General features: G+C 40.3%; 1 protein-coding gene across 1 annotated transcript in view; it reads left to right on the forward strand.

Moving 5' to 3' along the window:
• The window catches only part of PPM1E (protein phosphatase, Mg2+/Mn2+ dependent 1E), a 232,851-nt gene extending 213,575 nt beyond the window's left edge, over nt 1-19,276 (forward strand). Inside the window, exons 3-7 of the mRNA XM_068978997.1 lie at nt 5,367-5,566; nt 10,518-10,706; nt 13,455-13,598; nt 13,835-13,928; nt 18,216-19,276. Coding sequence (XP_068835098.1) covers nt 5,367-5,566; nt 10,518-10,706; nt 13,455-13,598; nt 13,835-13,928; nt 18,216-19,276 — 1,688 coding nt within the window. The remainder of the gene's footprint in view (nt 1-5,366; nt 5,567-10,517; nt 10,707-13,454; nt 13,599-13,834; nt 13,929-18,215) is intronic.
• The last annotated feature ends 1,104 nt before the right edge of the window (nt 19,277-20,380 follow it).

Consider the following 20,380-nt stretch of genomic DNA (forward strand, 5'->3'; position numbering starts at 1 on the left):
ATTAACGACTGATGAGTAATTTACAGCTGTGAGGGGGTGGACTGCTACCTTTGGACAATTTTCTCTTTTTTGCATCCTTTTTTATTTGATTTTATTTTTCCATTTCAAGCAGCAATTATTTATATGCTGATGTTCTTACACCACTTCCTGTACAGGAGAATACTTAAGACTGAAGTGTTGCCCTTCGTGCCTAGGTTGGAAGAATTTTCTGAACCCCTGTAAGATAGTAAATGTGAAAGGAAGGGATTTTCTTTTGGTGGATATCATTAGTCATCCTGATTTTATATTTTTCCAAGAGATTACCCAGTAATGCCTCCATGCCACTGCTGTGATTCAGAATGATCTATTATAGTTCCAAACTATTTGCATGTCCTTAATCTGTTTAACCCAAATCACTAAGTGGAATCTCTGTAGGGCATATTGTGTTTATCCATACCGAAGAGTGGGAATGAACATACTGAGTAATGCCTGCTGTCATTGCCTTAAAGGCACGGAAGTCCCCACTGAAATGCCCTGTGACTCTCCTCTTAGGTGTTTCCAAAAACAGACTTAAAGAAACTTTACCCTAAAGTTCTTTTTATGTTTATGCCATCCCTAACAGAATGTTTGTTAAACAACCTTGCATTTCTGTTGACAGATATAACTCCTGTCCAGACAACCTAAAATCAGTATAAAATATCCTAATGTAAAAATTAAAAATAAGAAGGTGAAAATGATCACTAATATAGAGGATATTAAAAGAATTATGAACATTTTTATGTAAATAAATTTGAAAACCTGGGTATTTTCTAGAAATATACAACTTAATAAAGCTTTATCTAAGCAGAAAGAGATTGAGAAGATTGGCAAAAAGGACAAAAAGAGTAGGTGATTCTGTAAGTGAATGTTTTCAAACAATCAAAGACAGTAATTCTATTGCTTTTTAAAATGAATTATCCAGTTATATGGGGAAAGAGGAAAATTTGCATAGCATAACACTTGATACTTAAACTTGGCTGAGACAGAACCAAGAAATGAGAGATGAGTCTTAATAATCAATGTGAAAAATCTTAAGTGAAATATTTGTATACTTAGTACAACAATTTGATGAGTATTTTACTGAGGGCCTACTATAGCTCAGCACTATGCTGCTGAGGAGACAGCAGTGAGAAAAAAATATTGGGACATTTATTAGCATAATTTTTATATTAATAGGTCAAAAGAAAAAAATAGAATAATCTCTAAGGATACCCAAAGAAGCATTTGATAAAATTTAATATTTATTTCTAATTTTAAAAATATACTTAATAAAATAGCACTGGACATTGTAGGACAAACTTTGGCTTAAACCAAAAACCTAGTGTGCATGTTTAGAGTATATACTCGAGAATTTTCTGGTTGCAAGTGACCACTGGCTTCAGCAAAACAATTTATTGGCTGTTCTTCAAGGTAAGAGCTACACAGCTAGATTCAAGGCTTCACATGATGTCATGAGGACCTGGCACTTCTCCAACTCTCAGCTGTACTCTCTCCTTTGGATTTTATTTTCAGGTTCCATGGGATAGCAAAACGACTGCTAGGAACATCAGATCTTCATCTGCCCAGGTTCAAATCAAGCAGGAAAATGAGTAACTTTACTCAGTTGCTCTTACATAAGTCACAGGACTCACTCTAATCAGTCCATCTTGGGCTGTTTCCCTTTCCTGAATCAATAACTATGGCCAGAGGAATGTGGTCTCTAAATGGTTAGATCTGAATCACATTTTACCCCTAGACACACATGGACTGAGAGTAGAGAAGAAAGTATTCTTGGGAGAAAGAAGAATGTTTGCTAGGTGCCAAATAACACATTAAAACAAATTTCTGACTCAAAATAGCAAACAAAATAAAATAACTAGGAATAAATTCAGTAAGAAATAGGACATATGTTAAGACTCTGTTGAGCAAGATAAAATGGATTTCATTTAATGAAACAGTATAACTTGTTCCTGAGTAAGACTTAATATGAAAAAGAAGTCAATTTTTTCCATATAACTCATTAAATTCAGTGTGATCCCAAACATAATGGCAACATATTTCCCCCACAAACTTGGCAAAATAAGTAGTTCATCTGGAAGAATAAACATGTTGAACTACCCAGGTGCCATCTTTAAAGTTAATAATAATAGAAAAGCCAGTCCTCCTTATATTAAAGCATGTTTTAGAATTACAGTAATTTTTAAAGAATGGCATCATTGCAGAAACAGTTGGAGAGATCAAGGAAGCAGAATTAACAACCAAGAAGCATACAAATACTTTATTAGTGGTTATTTAATTTTATAAGTTTGCATATTCATTTATTTAGTCAACATCTTTAGAGCTTCTGCTATCTGCTAGGTACTGCTGCTGCTGCTGCTGCTAAGTCACTTCAGTTGTATCCGACTCTGTGCGACCCCATAGATGGCAGCCCACCAGGCTCCCCCGTCCCTGGGATTCTCCAGGCAAGAACAGTGGAGTGGGCTGCCATTTCCTTCTCCAATGCAGGAAAGTGAAAAGTGAAAGTGAAGTCGCTTCAGTTGTGTCCGACCCTTAGCGACCCCATGGACTGCAGCCTACCAGGCTCCTCCATCCATGGGATTCTCCAGGCAAGAGTACTGGACTGGGTTGCCACCTATACTATGACTAATCAAGGACAATTAAAATACAGTGCCCATGTGCTATCTAACTTGAGAAGAGTAGAGCATGGTGTGAGTCAGATAGACCTGGGATTGAGGGTGATATTACCTGTTAGTGAAATGTTCCAGAGACATAGAATGTACCAGATACTCAGTAAATGTTATCTTTTGGTTAGAAATGTGATAAGAGTTGTAGTAGATGGTGTGAACAAAGACAGATTTAAAGTGAAAGTGAAGTCGCTCAGTCGTGTCCGACTCTTTGCTACCCCACGGACTGTAGCCTGTCAGGCTCCTCCATCCATGGGATTTTCCAGGCAAGAGTGCTGGAGTGGATTGCCATTTCCTTCTCCAGGGATCTTCCTGACCCAGGAAACGAACCCGGGTCTCCCACACTGCAGGCAGACGCTTTACCGTCTGAGTCACCAGGGAAGCCTAAGACAGATCTAGCGGGTTACTGAATAAAAGAGGAAGCCGGTATTGTTTCCCTTGACCAGTTTAATCTGTCTACATCAGCGCTGTGCAGTAGACATGATGGAAATGTTCTCTACCTGCACGTTGTCCAGGGTGGTAGCCACTGGCCATATATAGTTACTGAGTACTTGAAATATACCTAATGTGACCAAAAACTGAGTTTTAAATTTTATGTAATTTTAATTAAAGTTAATTAGCCACATGTAGCTAGTAAGCTACTCTGTTTGACAGTAGAGGTCTATATAGTAAGATAAAAAGTAATAAACCAAAATACGATGTTTTATATTATTATCTGAGAATCTGGAAACTATCCTGATAATTAATATCAGTCATTTGTTTCATCTCACCCCATGCTCCCTGAAAGTTTCTGAACTCACTTATTATTTTGCAATCTTCCCTTGTGTTTGAGTCAAATGCAGACCCAAATAAACAGTCTGGATTTGGGGCAATATATTGTTGCAGAGACCAGATGGGTTGAAAGTGATAGAAATAGGTAATTGCTGGCTGAAAGAGACAGTCTCTGGCAACTGGTGTTTTAAACAAACAAAAAGATTGGAGTTGCTAAAAATAATCAAAATGTTAGGCTGTCTACTGGCCTCAGTTTTCCCCTCTTATACACACCTCTTTTACTCTTTGAACTTTTTTTCTCTTCCAAATGTACCCTTGATTTTCAGTTATATAAAAATGGCAAAGGGGACAAAGTCACATGCATGGTTTGCCACCCTGTACTATGTCAATGAGAAAAATAAAGGCAACAAAAACCTTGAGACCAGCTTTCTGAATATAGTCATTTAAAAAAGAATTTTGAATAAGAAGACAGGTAAAGTTACAGATTAAGGCAGCAGCAGGGTAGAGAATGAAAAAAAAAAAGGAATCTCAGTTCCCAGGCCATTCTAGAACACACAGTCTCTCTTCTTTGAGATTTGTGCTCTAGATCCGAAGAGGCGTGTGCAACCATTGCCATCTGGTACACGTCTTCTCAGCCTGTCAAGCTGTATCTGACTTAGTAAAGTGAAATCAACAGTTGTTTTGAGAATTCTAAATTACTAGTGGCTCAGACAGTAAAGAATCTGCCTGCAATACAGGAGACGCAGGTTTGATTCCCTGGGTCAGGAAGGTCCCCTGGAGAAGCAAATGGCAACCCGCTCCAGTATTCTTGCCTGGAGAATCCCATGGACAGAGGAGCCTGGTGGGCTATAGTCTATGGGGTCGCAAAGAGCGGACACAGCTGAGTGACTTTCACTTCACTTCACTGGGATATAGAGGGAGCTTCTAAAATACTGGCCTGGGAAAACCTAATCTTTCCTTGGTTATTTCAACTGCTGCAACTTGAGTAGAGGACAGCTTGAGTGGAGATGATGTGAGATACAGTCTCCTGAGTACTCGTCAGTGTTGCTTGAAAGCTTACACATCTGTCCATCCACTGAGGGACGCAGGGAGACTCAGAAGTGAGCGAGGCCACTCCACCGAATGGGCCAAGTAGGAGACTCAGTAGTCTAGGGCGAAGAAGCCTCTGTTGGCATCTGCTTTGTTCAGTCTAGGGTTACACACATCGACAGAATGTAAAGTACATTTTCCTTAGAGAAATATCGAACTTTTAAGATTCATTTGTTAACCTTTTGGTTAAACTATATAAGCTCTTGCCCAAAACTTTAATTAAAAAATACATCAAATAACAAAAAACTTATAGTTCAACTGTGAATTATGATCAGTTACAGGAAAGAAAGGAAACGAGTAAGATAAAGGAAGAGACGAGGAAAGAAAGAGATGAAGACAAACAGTAGTCAAAGTGAGCCCTTCTTATTCCTGTACTTTGTAAATAAGCAATATTTTCATAAGCCTTCATATTCTAATTCTTGGATAATCGTTGTTCATCTTTCAGTCATTTTCCTATGCACAGGGGGCTTGGGTCTCCAGATGATAACCTTGGCAGCCAAACAAAAGTGCTCTGAAGTAGATAGCATGGCCAGAGTACTTCACCAGCTGGAAGGACTCCAGCCTAGGAATAGATCCAGCCCTGCTCAGAGGTTTTCTCCTCGTGACATAAGGGTATCTTAGTGGCAGCTGCTGGCTGATGATTTTCTATCAGACAGGTTGTCATTTTCTCTCTTTAGAACAACATTTCATTTCTCTCGAGAAGGAGGAATTTCTTCTACTAAGGAGGAGCTTGACTAAGGTGACCTACTTCTGTTTTCTCCTAGGCAGGCAAGTGAAAAGCAGTTTTACCAGGCTCTTCATCAGGGATTTCTGTTTCTTTCACAGAGATTGAGACAGTGAAATTGGCCCGTTCTGTCTTCAGCAAACTACACGAGATTTGCTGCAGCTGGGTGAAAGACTTCCCTCTCCGCAGGAGACCCCAGCTTTATTATGAGACATCAATCCATGCCATCAAAAACATGCGCAGGAAAATGGAGGACAAACATGTCTGCATCCCTGACTTCAACATGCTCTTCAACCTAGAGGTAAAGGGCACTTCTGAAGTGTCACGAAATTTGAAAAATAAAACACCGTCACAGACCTGTTTTCTAGTAAGAGAAGTTATAGCAAACTGTAATAGTATCTCTGATGGCTTGGAATAGGACTAAGGGCAAAGTGGCACAGATTTGTTTCTTCCATTAGACAAAGGGAAAAGAACTATTTATTTCATGTGTTTTGAATAGGTAATGCATTCACATGGTTTAGAACTGGAAAATAAAAATCCCAGTCTTATCCTTGTCTCTCAGACACTTCAGATCCCTTCTGCAGAGGCAAATTACCAGCCCTTGTATAACCTTCCAAAGACATTCTATAAACATACAAACCAAAAGGAAAACCGTTATATCTCAATAAAGCTGTTTTTTAAAGGAAACTATTTCTATAGTATAATCAAACATTATCTATTGAGTTCCCACATTACTATTTTGCTGAAGCAACACAAAATACAAACATAAAAGAATGAATTTGAAACTAAGATAGTTTTCTGATTTCATGTGACTATTTTTAAAATCTTGGTTTCTGAGTTAGGAAAGTAGCTGGAATTACTTTTCCTGAATCTCTGTGACTGACAAATTGGATCATATGAGCCTTGTCAATTTAATAACCATTTTCTTGTTATCTTCCTCTTCTTTTTCTGTTATGTTAATGCAAACAGAGGTAGGTTTGTTTCCTGTGCCTGTCACTTGCCTCTTCACTCAAGTCCATAACTTTAAAATTACAATGTAGTGATTTATACAAAGCACACTATTTCCTTCACTTAGCAGCTAAAGTTAAATTTTAGCTGACTGTCAAGCAGTGATGGTGGGCTGGTGACTGGTGCTTATTTTACAGTATAGATCAGCTGACACCACACCCATGCAAATATGACGCCTAAAGGCCATAATGTGATAAACAGTCCTTAAATCACTGCACCCTTGAAGATTGTACTCAGGTTCGAGGGCATCATTACACTTTGTTAACCTGGTTGGTTTTCATTTTGCCTCAAAAATCAACCCAAAGGCCTAACTCAGCAAGGAGCTCTTGGCTATAATGAAACAGACTTTGAGGGCAGTTGGGCAACATGTATTTAGAACTGTATAAATTTTCACACACTTTGATGATTTCAGCTTTGATTTTATATTATAAGGAAGCAGAAAGTGCTTACATATTTGGTTTGACATAAATGTTTTACACAACATTATCAATAATAAAAAATCGGAAGTGATCCAAGTCTTATGTAGGAAATGATAGCAATGATATGCTTGTAAGATGTATAGTACATATCCATTTAAAATAATGTCTTTGAGTAATACTTAATGACATGGGGGAAATGCTAATGATATGGTAAGTGACAAAAAGCAGGGTAAAAAATGTATGTACATTATGATTCTAATTTTATTTTATTAAAAAATTTATATGCATAGAAAAAAGACTGGTTATCTGTGGATGGTTGTATTAGATATATTTATTTCCCTTCTATGCACTTAAAGTACCTGATGCTGGGAAAGACTGAGGGCAGAAGGAGAAGGGGGCATCAGAGGATGAGATGGCTGGATGGCATTACCGATGCAGTGGACATGACCTTGAGCAGTGGACATGACCTTGGGCAAACTTTGGGAGATGTTGAGGGACAGGGAGGCCTGGTGTGCTGCAGTCCATGGGGTCACAAAGAGTCAGACTTGACTGGGTGACTGAACAACACCATACACTTCTTTATTAGTCCAAATAAACATACATTATCTAATTGAAATATAGTCGATTTACAGTGTTGTGTTAGTTTCTGGCGTACAGCAAGGTGATTCATTTATATATATATATAAATATCCTGAAGAATCTATATATACAATTTTTCCGATTTTTACATTGTGGTTTATTATAGAATGTTGAATATAGTTCCCTGTGCTATACAGTAGGACTTTGTTGTTTATCAGTTTTATATATTATAGTTTGCATTTGCTAATCCCAATCTCCTAATTTATTCTTCTCCCCACACCTTTGGTAACCACAAATTTGTTTTCTATGTTGTGAGAATGTTTTCTGTTTTGTAAATAAGCTCATTTGTGTCACATTTTAGATTCTGCGTATAAGCGATACTGTGTGGTATTTGTCTTTCTGACTTCCTTGTCTTAGTATGATAATCTCTAGGTCCATCATTGTTGCTGCAGATTACGTTATTTCACTCTTTTTATGGCTAAGTAGTATTCCACCACACACGTGCACTCCCCCCGCCCCATCATCTTTATCTATTCATCTGTCGACGGACATTTAGGTTTCTTCCATAGACCCATTATCTTTATAACAGGGAAGATACCAGCGTTTTTTTTTAAAGAAGAGATCCTGTTGGCTCCTTTGTTTCTTCTGATGTTACATTGTTTAAGAATCTCTTTACCAGTCTCACATTGTCTAAAGTATATTCTCACGCCCACATGAAACTATTATCGCTCCCTTCTTTTTTGTGATGATCCCATATTGGCTCACTCATCGTTTAAAAACTGTTTACATATGCTATTTTAAAGTTTACCCTTACCCTGCCAGTTGAACTGTTTAAAAATGAGTACATTTTAAAATATTAGTGCTGTTGAGGACTTTCCTGCTGGTCCAGTGGCTAAGACACTGCACTTCAAAAGCAGGGGGCCTGGGTTTGGGGACTGGACACCACCTAGGAGTCCAAACCCTTCAACTAAAGATCCTGCGTGCTGCAGTGAAGATCAAAGATCCTGTATGCCACAGCTAATACCTGGGGTAGCCAACTAGATAAATATGTTTTTAAAATTTACTGTTACTTTTTAAATAAAAATGTTTGTTGAGATATATTGAACAACTATGTATAAAGTAAATAAACTACAAGAATATAGTCTATAACACAGGGAATACAGCCAATATTTTATAACAACTTTAACTGAGCTGTAATCTATAAAAATTTCAAATCACTCTGTTGTATACCTAAAACTAATACTATAAATCAATGAAGTGAAGTTGCTCAAGCGATTCATAGGATTTATAGTATTAGTTTTAGGTATACAACTTAGTGATTTGAAATTTTTATAGATTATAGTTCATTTAAAGTTATTATAAAATATTGGCTGTATTCCCTGTGTTATAAACTATATTCTTGTAGTTAATTCACTTTATACAAAGTTGTTTGTGTCTCTTAATCCCCTACCCTTCCCTTGCTTCTCCCCACTTCCCTCTCTCCATTGGTAACCACGAGTTTGTTCTCTGTATCTGTGAGCCTGTTTTCATTTTGTAATACTCATTTGTTTCATCTTTTAGATTCCACATATAAGTGGTGACATACAGTACGGTATTTGTGTTTCCCTGACTTATTTTACTAAGCATAATACCCTCCAAGTCTATCCACATTGTTGTAGTTGGCAACATTTTATTCTTTTTTATGGCCGAGTACTGTTCCCTTGTGTGTGTGTATACATACATACCATATCTCTTTATCCATTTATTAAAAATTAAAATATAATTGATTTACAGTACTATATTAGTTTCAAGTATACAGCATAGTGATTCAGTGTTTGTACAGATTATATTCCATTAGACGTTACTACAAGATAATGGCTATAATTCCCTGTGTTATACAATATATCTTTGTTGCTTATTTTATTTTATACATAGTAGTTGATATCCGTCTCCTCATATCATCCCTCCCCACTGGTTACCACTAATTTGTTCTCTATATCTGTGAGTCTGTTTCTATTTTGTTATATACATTGGTTTGGTTTATTTTTTAGATTCCATATATAAGTGATTACATAAAGTATTTGCCTCTCCACATTTCACTAAGCATATTTTCTAGGTCCATCCACTTGCTGCAAATGGCAGAATTTCATTCTTTTTTTGTGGCTGAGTAATATTCCGTTGTGTGTGTGCATGTGTGTACATATTTCCTTTATTCACTCACCTATTGATGAACACTTGCCTTGTTTTCACGTCTTGCTTTACTTGGTATATTTTATTTACTTTGAATGACAGGGTCTGGACTCAGCTGAACTCTCCAAGCACCGAAAGAAGTCAAAACTTCCAAATGAAAATTCTTACATTGTTTTGCCTAAAAGAATCGCAGGGCTCAGTGAGAGTTCAGTGAGTTACAGATCTCCTCTAAGTAAGCCAGAGCTGAGATTTAAACACTGGAGTTGAAGAAAAAGAAAAAACAAGTTCTTACTGAGTTAAATGTAATCTTGTGATTAGGTGTCCTGTGTCGGGTAAATCACAGATTTGGAAGACCCTCCTCTGGCAGCTGCCCTACAGCTTCAGGCACTGAGTGGGCAAGGAAATGGGAAGCAACATCTTGAATTAGGGGACAAGGTTACAGGGCATGTAGACATCTCATGTGGTTCAAGTTTGTGTAGCCTATTTAGAGACTGTGTTATTTATGGTGAGAATACAATGTGATCATGAATGATTTATGAAGCCAATATTATAGTTTAGAAGTATGTGTATGCTTTCATTATCTGTGTATTTTAAATAATCAAACATAATTGGCCTTGTGCTTAGAAGGCCAATTATTTCCTATTGTCCTGAGTTTCTAATTTATTATTAAAATATTTTCATTTTGACAAACATCTTCAATCCAGAACAGCCTTTGCTCAACTCCTCCTCCTCCCTTCTCTTTCCTCCCCCTCCACACAACTTGTAACAGCAACTTTGCAGCAAATGGATGTGGGTGGTTTCCATGGTACAAGACAACAGCTTTCACAGTGAGAGAGGGCACTTCAGCCTGAGCTAATTGGGCATGATGTGTTCCAGTGTTCTGGTGTGTAAACACAGATGCCCTAATATTGCAGGTATTTTAGCCGTGGATCAGGCACGTCAGAGAAGGGAAACATTCAGTCTCATTACCCGGGTGACAGGGCAGTGGAGGAGGATGGGCAGCAGGGCAGGGGACTGGCTCATCTGAGGCACGCCATACCTTAACTCCCTGAACTGCGTCTGTGTTTCCATGGACAGGACCAGGAAGAACAAGCTTACTTTGCAGTGTTTGATGGCCACGGGGGAGTGGATGCTGCCATCTACGCCTCCATTCACCTGCACGTTAACTTGGTGCGCCAGGAGATGTTCCCCCACGACCCTGCCGAGGCCCTGTGCCGAGCCTTCCGCGTCACGGACGAGCGCTTTGTCCAGAAGGCCGCCAGGGAGGTATGCTGCTTTCACAGGAGCCCAGCCGTGATACGCCAGCTGAGCTCGCTTGTTCTGTGGCTAAAGGGCTATTTTGGATTTTCTCTTTTGTGATAGACATTTTTTAAAGCTCTCTCCCAAACTACGTTCTTGACACACAGTATTGGATTCTGTTGTAGGCCTAATTCTGTCTCTAGGAATAGATTTAGTGGGGTGCTATGATGTACTGTAGAGAATCTCCAAGCTATAATTTTCTAAAAAGCCAGGCGGCTGCTGGATTTGGCAGGTGAGTTTCACCTTATTCACCATTGCCTGTCAGGTTCGCACTAGGACCAGCTCTCTAAGGAGACTTTTGCTGACAAAATCTGAATATGGTGATTAAAACAATGGTCTAAAAAGGAAACAGAAGCTGGGATTTCTCCATGCATTTGGTTCTGAATGGGTTGGCAGTGTTCGCTGTGTATCTCTTGAGGAAAACTTTTGCCTGGAGAGAGTGAATCCTTAGATGCTCCTTGAACTGGTTTTCTCTTAACAGGAAGAGAAGTCAGAGCTCACGTCCCAATTTCTTAAGGTTAATCAGACCTAAGGTTTTACTCTGAGTGAATGACAGGAGCTATATTAAGATCTAAAAGTAAAGATTTTAATCTAATTATCATTCTGGGCATTGGTACAAAATTAACTACAGGACTTTATACTCATTTCCAACTAGGGACCAACAGAAAGAGAATTTTTTTTTTAATTTTAAAAAGCAATTGCAGAATTATATACACACAGAAAAATAAGACCCCTGCCCTGTGACTTAAGCATTAACTCTTTTTGAAATGGACTTGGACAGAACAGGGTAATCCTTTAATCCATTTCTTTGATCTCATTGTTATGCTATAGGGCAATCATGGGGCTTGGAATTAACTAAGCAGTAATTCAGCTCTGCTTGGTGTTAAGCAAGGGCGGTCCTCTGTGTCCCCGGCCTGCCCCCCAGGTTTAGATTAATACACAAACCCAACAACAGTAACCACTGGGCTCTGCAAATAGAGGTGGGCTAGAAAACAAAACAGAGTTGTTGCTCCCAGACTTGGCCAGTCTCCTGGGGGGACCACCAGGCTTGGCGCTGCTGGCTGTCTTCACTGGGACTGAGGCCATGGCCTGACCTTGCGAGCTGGCCTGTTATCGTCGACCTTGTCTTCATCCTCTGTTGTGTCCCTTTCCTTCTGTGTCCTCAGAATCATGGCTTTCTTCCTGACCATGTTCACCTCGTTTGCTTTGCCAATGATTCTAGCTGTCTCTCGGTCTTGCCAACAGTTCTCTTGAATAATTTAGGTTCGTCTCCGCAGTTCCTTCTCTCCTCCTTGTGCTTCCATGTGCTGCTAACTGCTGGGGAGAAAGCAGCAGCTATTCCTGTTGCGCGGCGGCCCTGCCTCCTGTTCCCTCTGGGGCATATGCACTCAAGTGTCTTTATCATGTGTTCCAGGGGCTGAGGTGTTGAACATTCTGTGTGGGAAGACATTTTATTGGTGGGTGAGGATTTATAACAAACTTTCCCTATATAGGGAAAATGAGAAGTTGTTTTCTCATTGGATGCAAGAGGCCTGCTACCACCCTTGATGCACTGGTTCTAATTTAGGCCAAGTCCTTAGTAACAAAAAGTCAGGCTTATTTGGTGGTGACTCATGTCAAAAGGAGGGCTTCCCCGCTGGCTCAGCCGGTAAAGAATCTGTCTGCAGTGCAGGAGACCAGGGCTGGATCCCTGCGGCAGGAAGACCCCTTGGAGAAAGGAATGGCTCCCCACTCCAGTATTCTTGCCTGGAGAATTCCAAGGACAGAGGAGCCTGGGGGCTACGGTCAGTCCATGGGGTCACAGTCGGACAAGACTGAGTGACTATAACTTTCACTTTTTTTTTTTCATGTGAAATGGAGATATTTTAGGATAGTAGTATCAAGAACATTAAGTACAGTGGTACTGAGCTATGAAATTCCAGGCTGATGTTCATTTTTCATGCAATGTTCCAAAGGCAAAGGTCCCTAAAATTATTGTAGATTTTGGTTTTGTTGTTTTTTTGTTTTGTTTTGTTTTTTAAAGGTAGAAGCATCTTAGCACTCCAGGGAATGTATGTTCTCTCTTGGCTCCTATTTTAATATCCAAAGTATGAAGCATTTGTTGTGTACCAACCAGATGCTTTGTGTGCTATTTTGTAAAGCTAGGACTACCCCTGCCCCACCGAACATACAGTAGGTCAGTAACAAGACAGAGACCAGAATATGGAGATCTTTACTCTAAGGGTTGGTATTGTGGCTTAGCACTGGACCACGAGGGAAAAATTTCAGTTGGGTACCGATCTGTACCTGCCCTCGGGCAAGTCACATCACCCGCCATAGTTTTCTTCCCTGTGCATGAAACGGAATAGAGGACTTCCCTGGTGGTCCAGTAGTTGAGACTCTGTGCTCCCAACACAGGGGCAGAGTTTCCATCCCTGGTCAGGAAAGATCCTGCATGCTGCATGGCGTGGCCAAAAAATAATAAGTAAAGTGACCTGATAATTGTCTCTGCCTTGCATATCACAGATAAAATCTATATGTGTGTGTGCACATATAGGTACATCAAGCATGGAAAAATGCACTGAGAAATAGGAATTGCTATTTTATTTGTGAAATCAAGTTATTGGTAGTTTTGCTTCCATCTGAAAAGTCTGTATTGTCTATAAATTGCTTCTCAATGAGAATTTGATGTCTGCTGATTTTTACTGACTCTTGTTTTATTTATATTACTTTCAGAGCTTAAGATGTGGGACCACAGGAGTGGTGACTTTTATCAGAGGCAACATGTTACATGTGGCCTGGGTAGGTGATTCCCAGGTTATGCTTGTGAGGAAGGGCCAAGCTGTTGAACTAATGAAGCCACACAAACCAGACAGAGAGGTAGGTATGCTCTGTTCTGTTAGGGCACACGCCATAGGCAGTTTTCTAGTGATTACTTTTCAGTTATTATTATAATTATCACCATTATCTCAGCAACCAAGCCCACCTTTCAAAGGAAGCGTAAAGAGAACCCTTTCCGGGAAGCCGATGAATATTATATCTGTTATTTACTGTTAAGGTAGCTGAATAAATCTTGAATCCAATTATTTGCTTCTTTCTGTTGCATTGCTGTGCAGGATGAAAAGCAGCGGATTGAGGCCCTTGGAGGTTGTGTAGTCTGGTTTGGTGCCTGGAGGGTGAATGGAAGTCTGTCTGTCTCCAGAGCTATTGGTAGGAAAAACCAATTAATTATTTTTTCTCCAAACTGTCCTCTTCCAGAACACTGTTCTTCATGTTAATGTGATACAACAAGGGAACCTGAGATAATAACTTAGATTTTCAGAGTGCTTGTTATTGTCTAATGCCTCTTTTAATTAATTAACCTACACATTTATATAAATTCCATTTTTAAAAGGGAACTATATTAAGAGATGCAGAACTTACTAGTTTCTTTTTTTAAAAGAGAACCCTTTAATCTCTGGAATACAAATCTGCTTAAAGCCCAGTGATCCTCATTTTCCATTCCATTTTGGGTCAAATTTAGCTTAAATCAGTATTTTCCAGAAAATGGAAGTCCCTATATTTTATCTTGCTTATATCTTTCATTTTCTCATTGAATTCTAAAATGACACAAACAACATGCTTTTTAGGTGAAAATAATTTTTACTATATTAAAATTAGAAAACTAATTCTACTCTGTGTGGAGTGGAGTTGTTAGATTACCCTGGGGTTTCAGAAAATCTACTTCCCTGGAACCTAAATTTTTAAAAAGAAGGGTAAAGTCAATGAAACTCTTTGTTGAAGATTCAGAGTAAAGAGCTGAGCTGGTTGGACAGAATGTGAGGGTGTGCCTCAAAGAGCGGGCTACGGCCGTTTCTTTCTCACTTTTGCACCTGGGTCTGTTGCGTTGGATTTCATGGCTTAGTTTCACTTTGTTTTTTTGTTCTTTTTTTTTTTAAAGAACAGATGAATGTGTGTGTCTCTATGGGTAATATGCGTGTATGCATTATGCTACAGTTCTGTCACTGCCTCCTAAAGAAATGAAGTGCTTTGACATAGGATAACATGGATAAATGGAGTTGATGTCTGATCCCCAGATTTTGCTTATCATTACCAAAAAATTCCAGAACATTAATAAAATCTCAAAGGACTGATTCCATTTCACCATTGATGTGATTTCCCTCCCACTCTTTGGGAAGGTGCTGGCAAGCTGTGAAGTGGCCCAAATGTGAGCAGCAGAAGGCTGAGAGAAAGAGGAAGCTCAAAGATTCTGCAAATACCTCTTGAAAAATTGAGAGTAGGCTTCACCTTAGACCAAGGGAGTCATTAAGAAATCTGGAATAAGGCCAAAAGGGGGGAATTTCTGATTCCTAAAACACACCTTCATATAGGATTATTTTTGACAACTCCAGAGACCTCTTCTCTTGATCTTACTGTCTTTGTCAGAGTATTGCAAGGTATTTTTAATGCTTGTTATAGAAGCAACTTTACTAGAGAATTCTTGTCATTTCTTGCTTCTAAAAATATGACATAAGGGGAAAAAGCAATGTCCTTGAATAAATGCCAGTTGAAGAGGAAACAGGGCTGACTGCAGAGAGGAAGTGACTTCTGAGGTGGATGGGAGGACAGAACCTAGAGAAGGCCCCCGGGAGTGAGGCGTGCAAACACATGGGCGTCTCCGAGGGTGCGTCCTGTTTCAGGAACAGGGACGGGTGCAGGAGGCTGGGGCAGGGGGTGGGGTGGGGAGAGGCAGTGTTGGCGCCAGGGGGCGGAGGGGCTTGAATGCCAGCCTCAGGGTCTGGGCTTCACTGGGTGAGTAAGCTGAGGGCCCACGTGGTCAGGTTTGTGTTTATAAATATTTAATGATTACAGAAGATGAATTAGAGTGAAAAATCTAGATGAGAGATCATTCAGAGATGTGGACAGCTAAGAAAAAAAGGAATACAGAAGAGTATAAATTGATGAGACAGAAATGACAGTTTTTGGGGCGAAAGAGGAAACTTAACTTCTAGGTTTCTGACTTGTGTCACTAAGAAGATGATAAAACATTTGTAATAAAGCAGCAGCAGTTGAGGGGTGGGGAGGAGGGAAGATAATGAGTTCATTTTGGACATACTTGCATTCTGGGTGCCTGTGGGACGTCTCACAAGAGGTAATTTATATGCAGTTGGAAATACAGATCTGGAGCTTAGCAGAGTTGTGAGTTAGAGATTTGAGAATTCATCCCATTTTGGAAATAACATTAACAACCTGTGAAGTGATTTTATATATATATATCTATGTATATATGTATATATATACAGTAGTTGAAACCACAGGAATGGATGACACTGCCCAGGAATACAGCGTGAAGAGAGACCAAGGCTGAGACTCATTCCTTATGGTAGAAGACCGTGAAGCCATACTCTCTGGGTTTGTGTCTTGGCTCTGCCACTTGACCAGCTGTGGGCCTAGGTGATTTACTGAACTTCTCATACCTGTTTGTTCCCTTGTAAAGCAGGACTAGTCATAGTAGCTAACTCATTGTTTTTGTATTAGATAGTATAATACACACACATACACTTAGAACCCTGCCTGGCACAGACTTAGCGTACAGTGATGTGGGGTGCTATTATTTTCTTGGGGGGGTTGCTATTAAATGAAGGAGCCAGTAAAGAAAATCAGGAAGAGACACAGACGCAGGGCATCAGATGCTGGGGAAGGGGTTTTCTAGGCGTATGGAGTCAACAGGTCAAATGCTACAGAGGTCAAGTGAGTTAAAAAAGTCCCAGAATTTTGAAAACAGAACATGGTTGTAGATAGAGGTAAATTGCTAGAGATTGTTTTTTAAGTCAGGAGGAGGAATTGAGGGAATTCAGGCCCGGTAAACTTAATTTTCTTTGAAGTAGGAAATTATGCCATCTACCAAAATCCAATAACTGAATTGGAAAGAGTCAAAGAATGTAAGATTTGGAAAGCTCATGGAGTAAATCAGGGGGCTAAATAAAGAAAAGAAAAAGGACTCCTAAGCAGAGTTCAACTCTACTCAGAAAATAAATGACATTAATACTTTAAAAATGAAACGCATTTCAACTGTTTCTCCCCCTGAGCCCTTTGGATTGATGATCCAGAGTTGACGTGATAAGGTTTCTGGCATATGGAGAGAGGGGGTAGAAGACCAAAGGATGGTGCCGTTTCTACTGTGAAATGGGTGATCATGCCCTCCTACCAAATTTGGGCGAAATGTCATGAATTTGACATCTAACAGTAGAGCAGGTGAAAAGCCAGAATTCTGGCAGCATTTTCTCTTGTGCAAATCTTTGTATGTTCTGTTCCAAACTAACAGTTGCAGTAGCCTTTTAATTGAAGCACTAAAACAAGGTTTTTGGGAACAGTATGACTCAGATCACATTTATTTTTAGAGCTGGAGTTCATAAAATAATGGTAATAACACAGTCAGGTGGAGTAGGGGACGGGGACGTCTAGTCAGGTGGGTTGGTGGAGGACGCTGACTCCCCATGATTGGAAGCTTTCATTAGCTGTGACAGCCTACTGGAAGACTACACAGTATCGAACTAAAACTGGCAAGATCAAAACCATACCTGAAGAAGATGGGTCTTGCTACTGTATGAAAAAGACTAGGTTCTTGTCTTGCAGATAAACTAACCCAAGTAATTAAATACTAAGTTGTCTGTTGTTTAGGGCATCCCATCGTGTGGTCTGCTGGGTAGCGCACATGGCCCACAGTGGTTCTACCAAGTTATCCGTAATGTTCCTATTGAGCTTTCTGGGCCTATCTGAAGATTAAACAGAGATGTGAAATATTGCAGAGAACTTTACTAGAGTAGGAGAGAACCGATAACAGATCCCACAAACAGTGACAGTGTGGCCGCAGCATTTAAGTAAGTGTACTTACCTTCACTTTCTCTTCCCCTAGTCAGAAGGGCCAGTTCTAGTGCATTAAAGAGGATAGTAACTGAAGAGTCTTTAAAGTGCTGTGACCTGGATCCAGGCATCCTGACTCTGCTGCCTGCATCCTTGACCACTAAGCTATCTGCTACTACTTTAAGAATGATAAAGCACTTTGTAAGCAAACAACCAACCAACCAACAAATTATGATCCCCTAACCTAGGAATTGCTCAGTACTCCATGTTTTTTATGTAGAGAAGCCGATGAGTATCCTTGTTGTGATGTTACTGGTTACCTGACAGGCAGAGGGCCCATTTGCTAGGCTTTCTCCAAGTACTAAGGAGCATAGTGAATGTAAACCAGGGACCGGGAAGTTCTAAAATGCGTCGCAGATGATCTATTACCGCAGTAATCTGGTGACAGAAACCTAGCTTAGTTGGGCCCGAGTTCTCCAGTCTGTTGCTGTACCAAATATTCAACTACACATTACTCCCTAGCAGTTGCCTCTGTGTCTCTGGCAATACTGTTCCCTCAACAGAGGGCCCTTCTCCGCTCAGGACATTAGAGCTGGCCATAAACATTCTGACCTGCAAGAGAAACCAAAATGACCTGTTTGTGAATTCCCGCAGGAGATGCTGAACATAAGCCATACATCTGTGGGGATGCCGATTCTGCCTCCACTGTCCTGGATGGAACTGAAGACTACCTCATTCTGGCCTGCGATGGCTTCTACGACACCGTGAACCCTGACGAGGCCGTGAAAGTCGTGTCCGACCACTTGAAGGAGAATAACGGAGACAGCAGCATGGTTGCCCACAAGTTAGTGGCATCAGCTCGGGACGCGGGGTCAAGTGATAACATCACTGTTATTGTGGTTTTCCTGAGGGACATGAACAAAGCTGTAAATGTTAGTGAGGACTCAGATTGGACAGAGAACTCTTTCCAAGGAGGGCAAGAAGCTGGTGGGGATGACAAGGAGAGTCACGGGGAGTGCAAGCGCCCCTGGCCCCAGCACCAGTGCTCCGCCCCGGCCGATCTGGGCTACGAGGGGCGTGTGGATTCTTTCACGGATAGAACCAGCCTGAGCCCAGGGTCCCAAAGCAACGTGCTGGAAGACCCGGGCTACCTAGATCTCACACAGATAGAAACAAGCAAGCCTCACGGTGCCCAGTTTTTGCCACCAGTTGAGATGTTTGGTCCTGGTGCACCAAAGAGAGCAAATCTTATTAATGAGCTAATAATGGAGAAAAAATCAGTTCCATCATCATTGCCTGAATGGAGTGGTGCTGGAGAGTTTCTCTCTTCTTTTAATGTGGGTTCAACAGGGCAGCAGGTGTGCAGCACGGAGAGCTTGCCTCCTGTTTGTTCTAGGCTGGAAAATGAACAGTTCAAGTTCCTGGGAAAGAGAGTTTCTAGGTTATCTCATTTACACTACCACTACTCAAAGAGGCGGCATGGATTCAGGTTTAATCCCAAGTTTTATCCTATTCTCTCTGCTCAAGAGCCTTCCCACAAAACAGGCACTAGCCTGTCCTCACTTATTCGAAATGGGAAGAGAAATAGGATGTTAAGAAGTTCTCTGCCGTGGAGGCAAACCAGCTGGAAAGGATGCAGTGAAAGCGTGATGAGGAAGCCCCAAGAGAGCAGCGACCCTCCACACCCCGAGCTTCCCTGGAGCTTTCAAATGTAATCCTCTCTCTAGAGTAGGCTAGCTAGCTCTCCCCCAGTACAGGTACCACTGTCAGAGTAGAAACAAGGTAGGTCTTTCTGAAATATGTGTGCTTCATTACGAGCCATGGATGGCTCAACTCAAATGTAAATAGATCTCTAGGAAACTCAATGCAGTGTTTTCAATCTGATAAAAAACAGTACTGGCGATTTCACTAGCAAAACTATACCACTGGTCCCTGTGATGTGTCTCTATACCTACATACAACCCCCAAGACCCCGTCACGTCACTAGTGGAGGCTTGCAAGTTATTTCAGTTAGGATATATAGCGCTGAAATCTTGAGGCAGGTGAAATTTGGTCTGATGTGCCTAATATATCTCTGGAAAACTTAATGCAGAATTAGATCTACTTGAGGAATGTTCCTCAGGAGACTGGGGACTGAGGGAAAACCTCTCCCCCTTTTTTGGTAGGTAAAAGACTAAAAGCCATATGGGTTTTAACTGGAAAAAATCAAAGTAGAAAACTAGTGTAAAAATGTCATATTCTCAGACTTGTGAGGTGGTATACAGTCAAACAGATTCACTCATTTTTTTCCTGTAACATAAAATTAAGACCAACAATGAAAATTTTTTGAATTAAGTATTTCCTAGGGCTGTAGCTATTTGGGAGTTTCATAACCTGTTATGGTGCTTTTGATGGAATTGTTTTTTAGAAGACCGCTGTCAACTGGTTTTAATCTATGATGCTAATGTGTTTTCCACTGTACCTTCATCTCAGGAATAAAAACTTGTTTAATGGAGATGATTTCAGGTACAAATAGACTAGAATCAAGTTGCCATTTTAAAAGAAAATCAAATAGTATTTCTATTTTTTCTGCCTTTTTTCCTTTTTTTAAAGTTCACAGACAGTAAAGGCATATACTACAATAAAATAAAAAGTGGTTTTGGAGAATGAAAAATACTAGTTTTAACTTCTCTAAAGTTGTTTCCCCTGAGGAAATGGAATAATTGGTATGGAAGAGGCTGAAAATAACTGCCAACAGTGAGCGCAGAGGCCAAGCACAGAGAGTGCGGCGACTGCAGCTGCGGTCTGTTCAGCTGTGGGTTTGCGTCCCGGAGCTTCAG

Source organism: Capricornis sumatraensis, chromosome 8 (genome assembly GCF_032405125.1).
Source record: "Capricornis sumatraensis isolate serow.1 chromosome 8, serow.2, whole genome shotgun sequence".
NCBI lineage: Eukaryota > Metazoa > Chordata > Mammalia > Artiodactyla > Bovidae > Capricornis > Capricornis sumatraensis.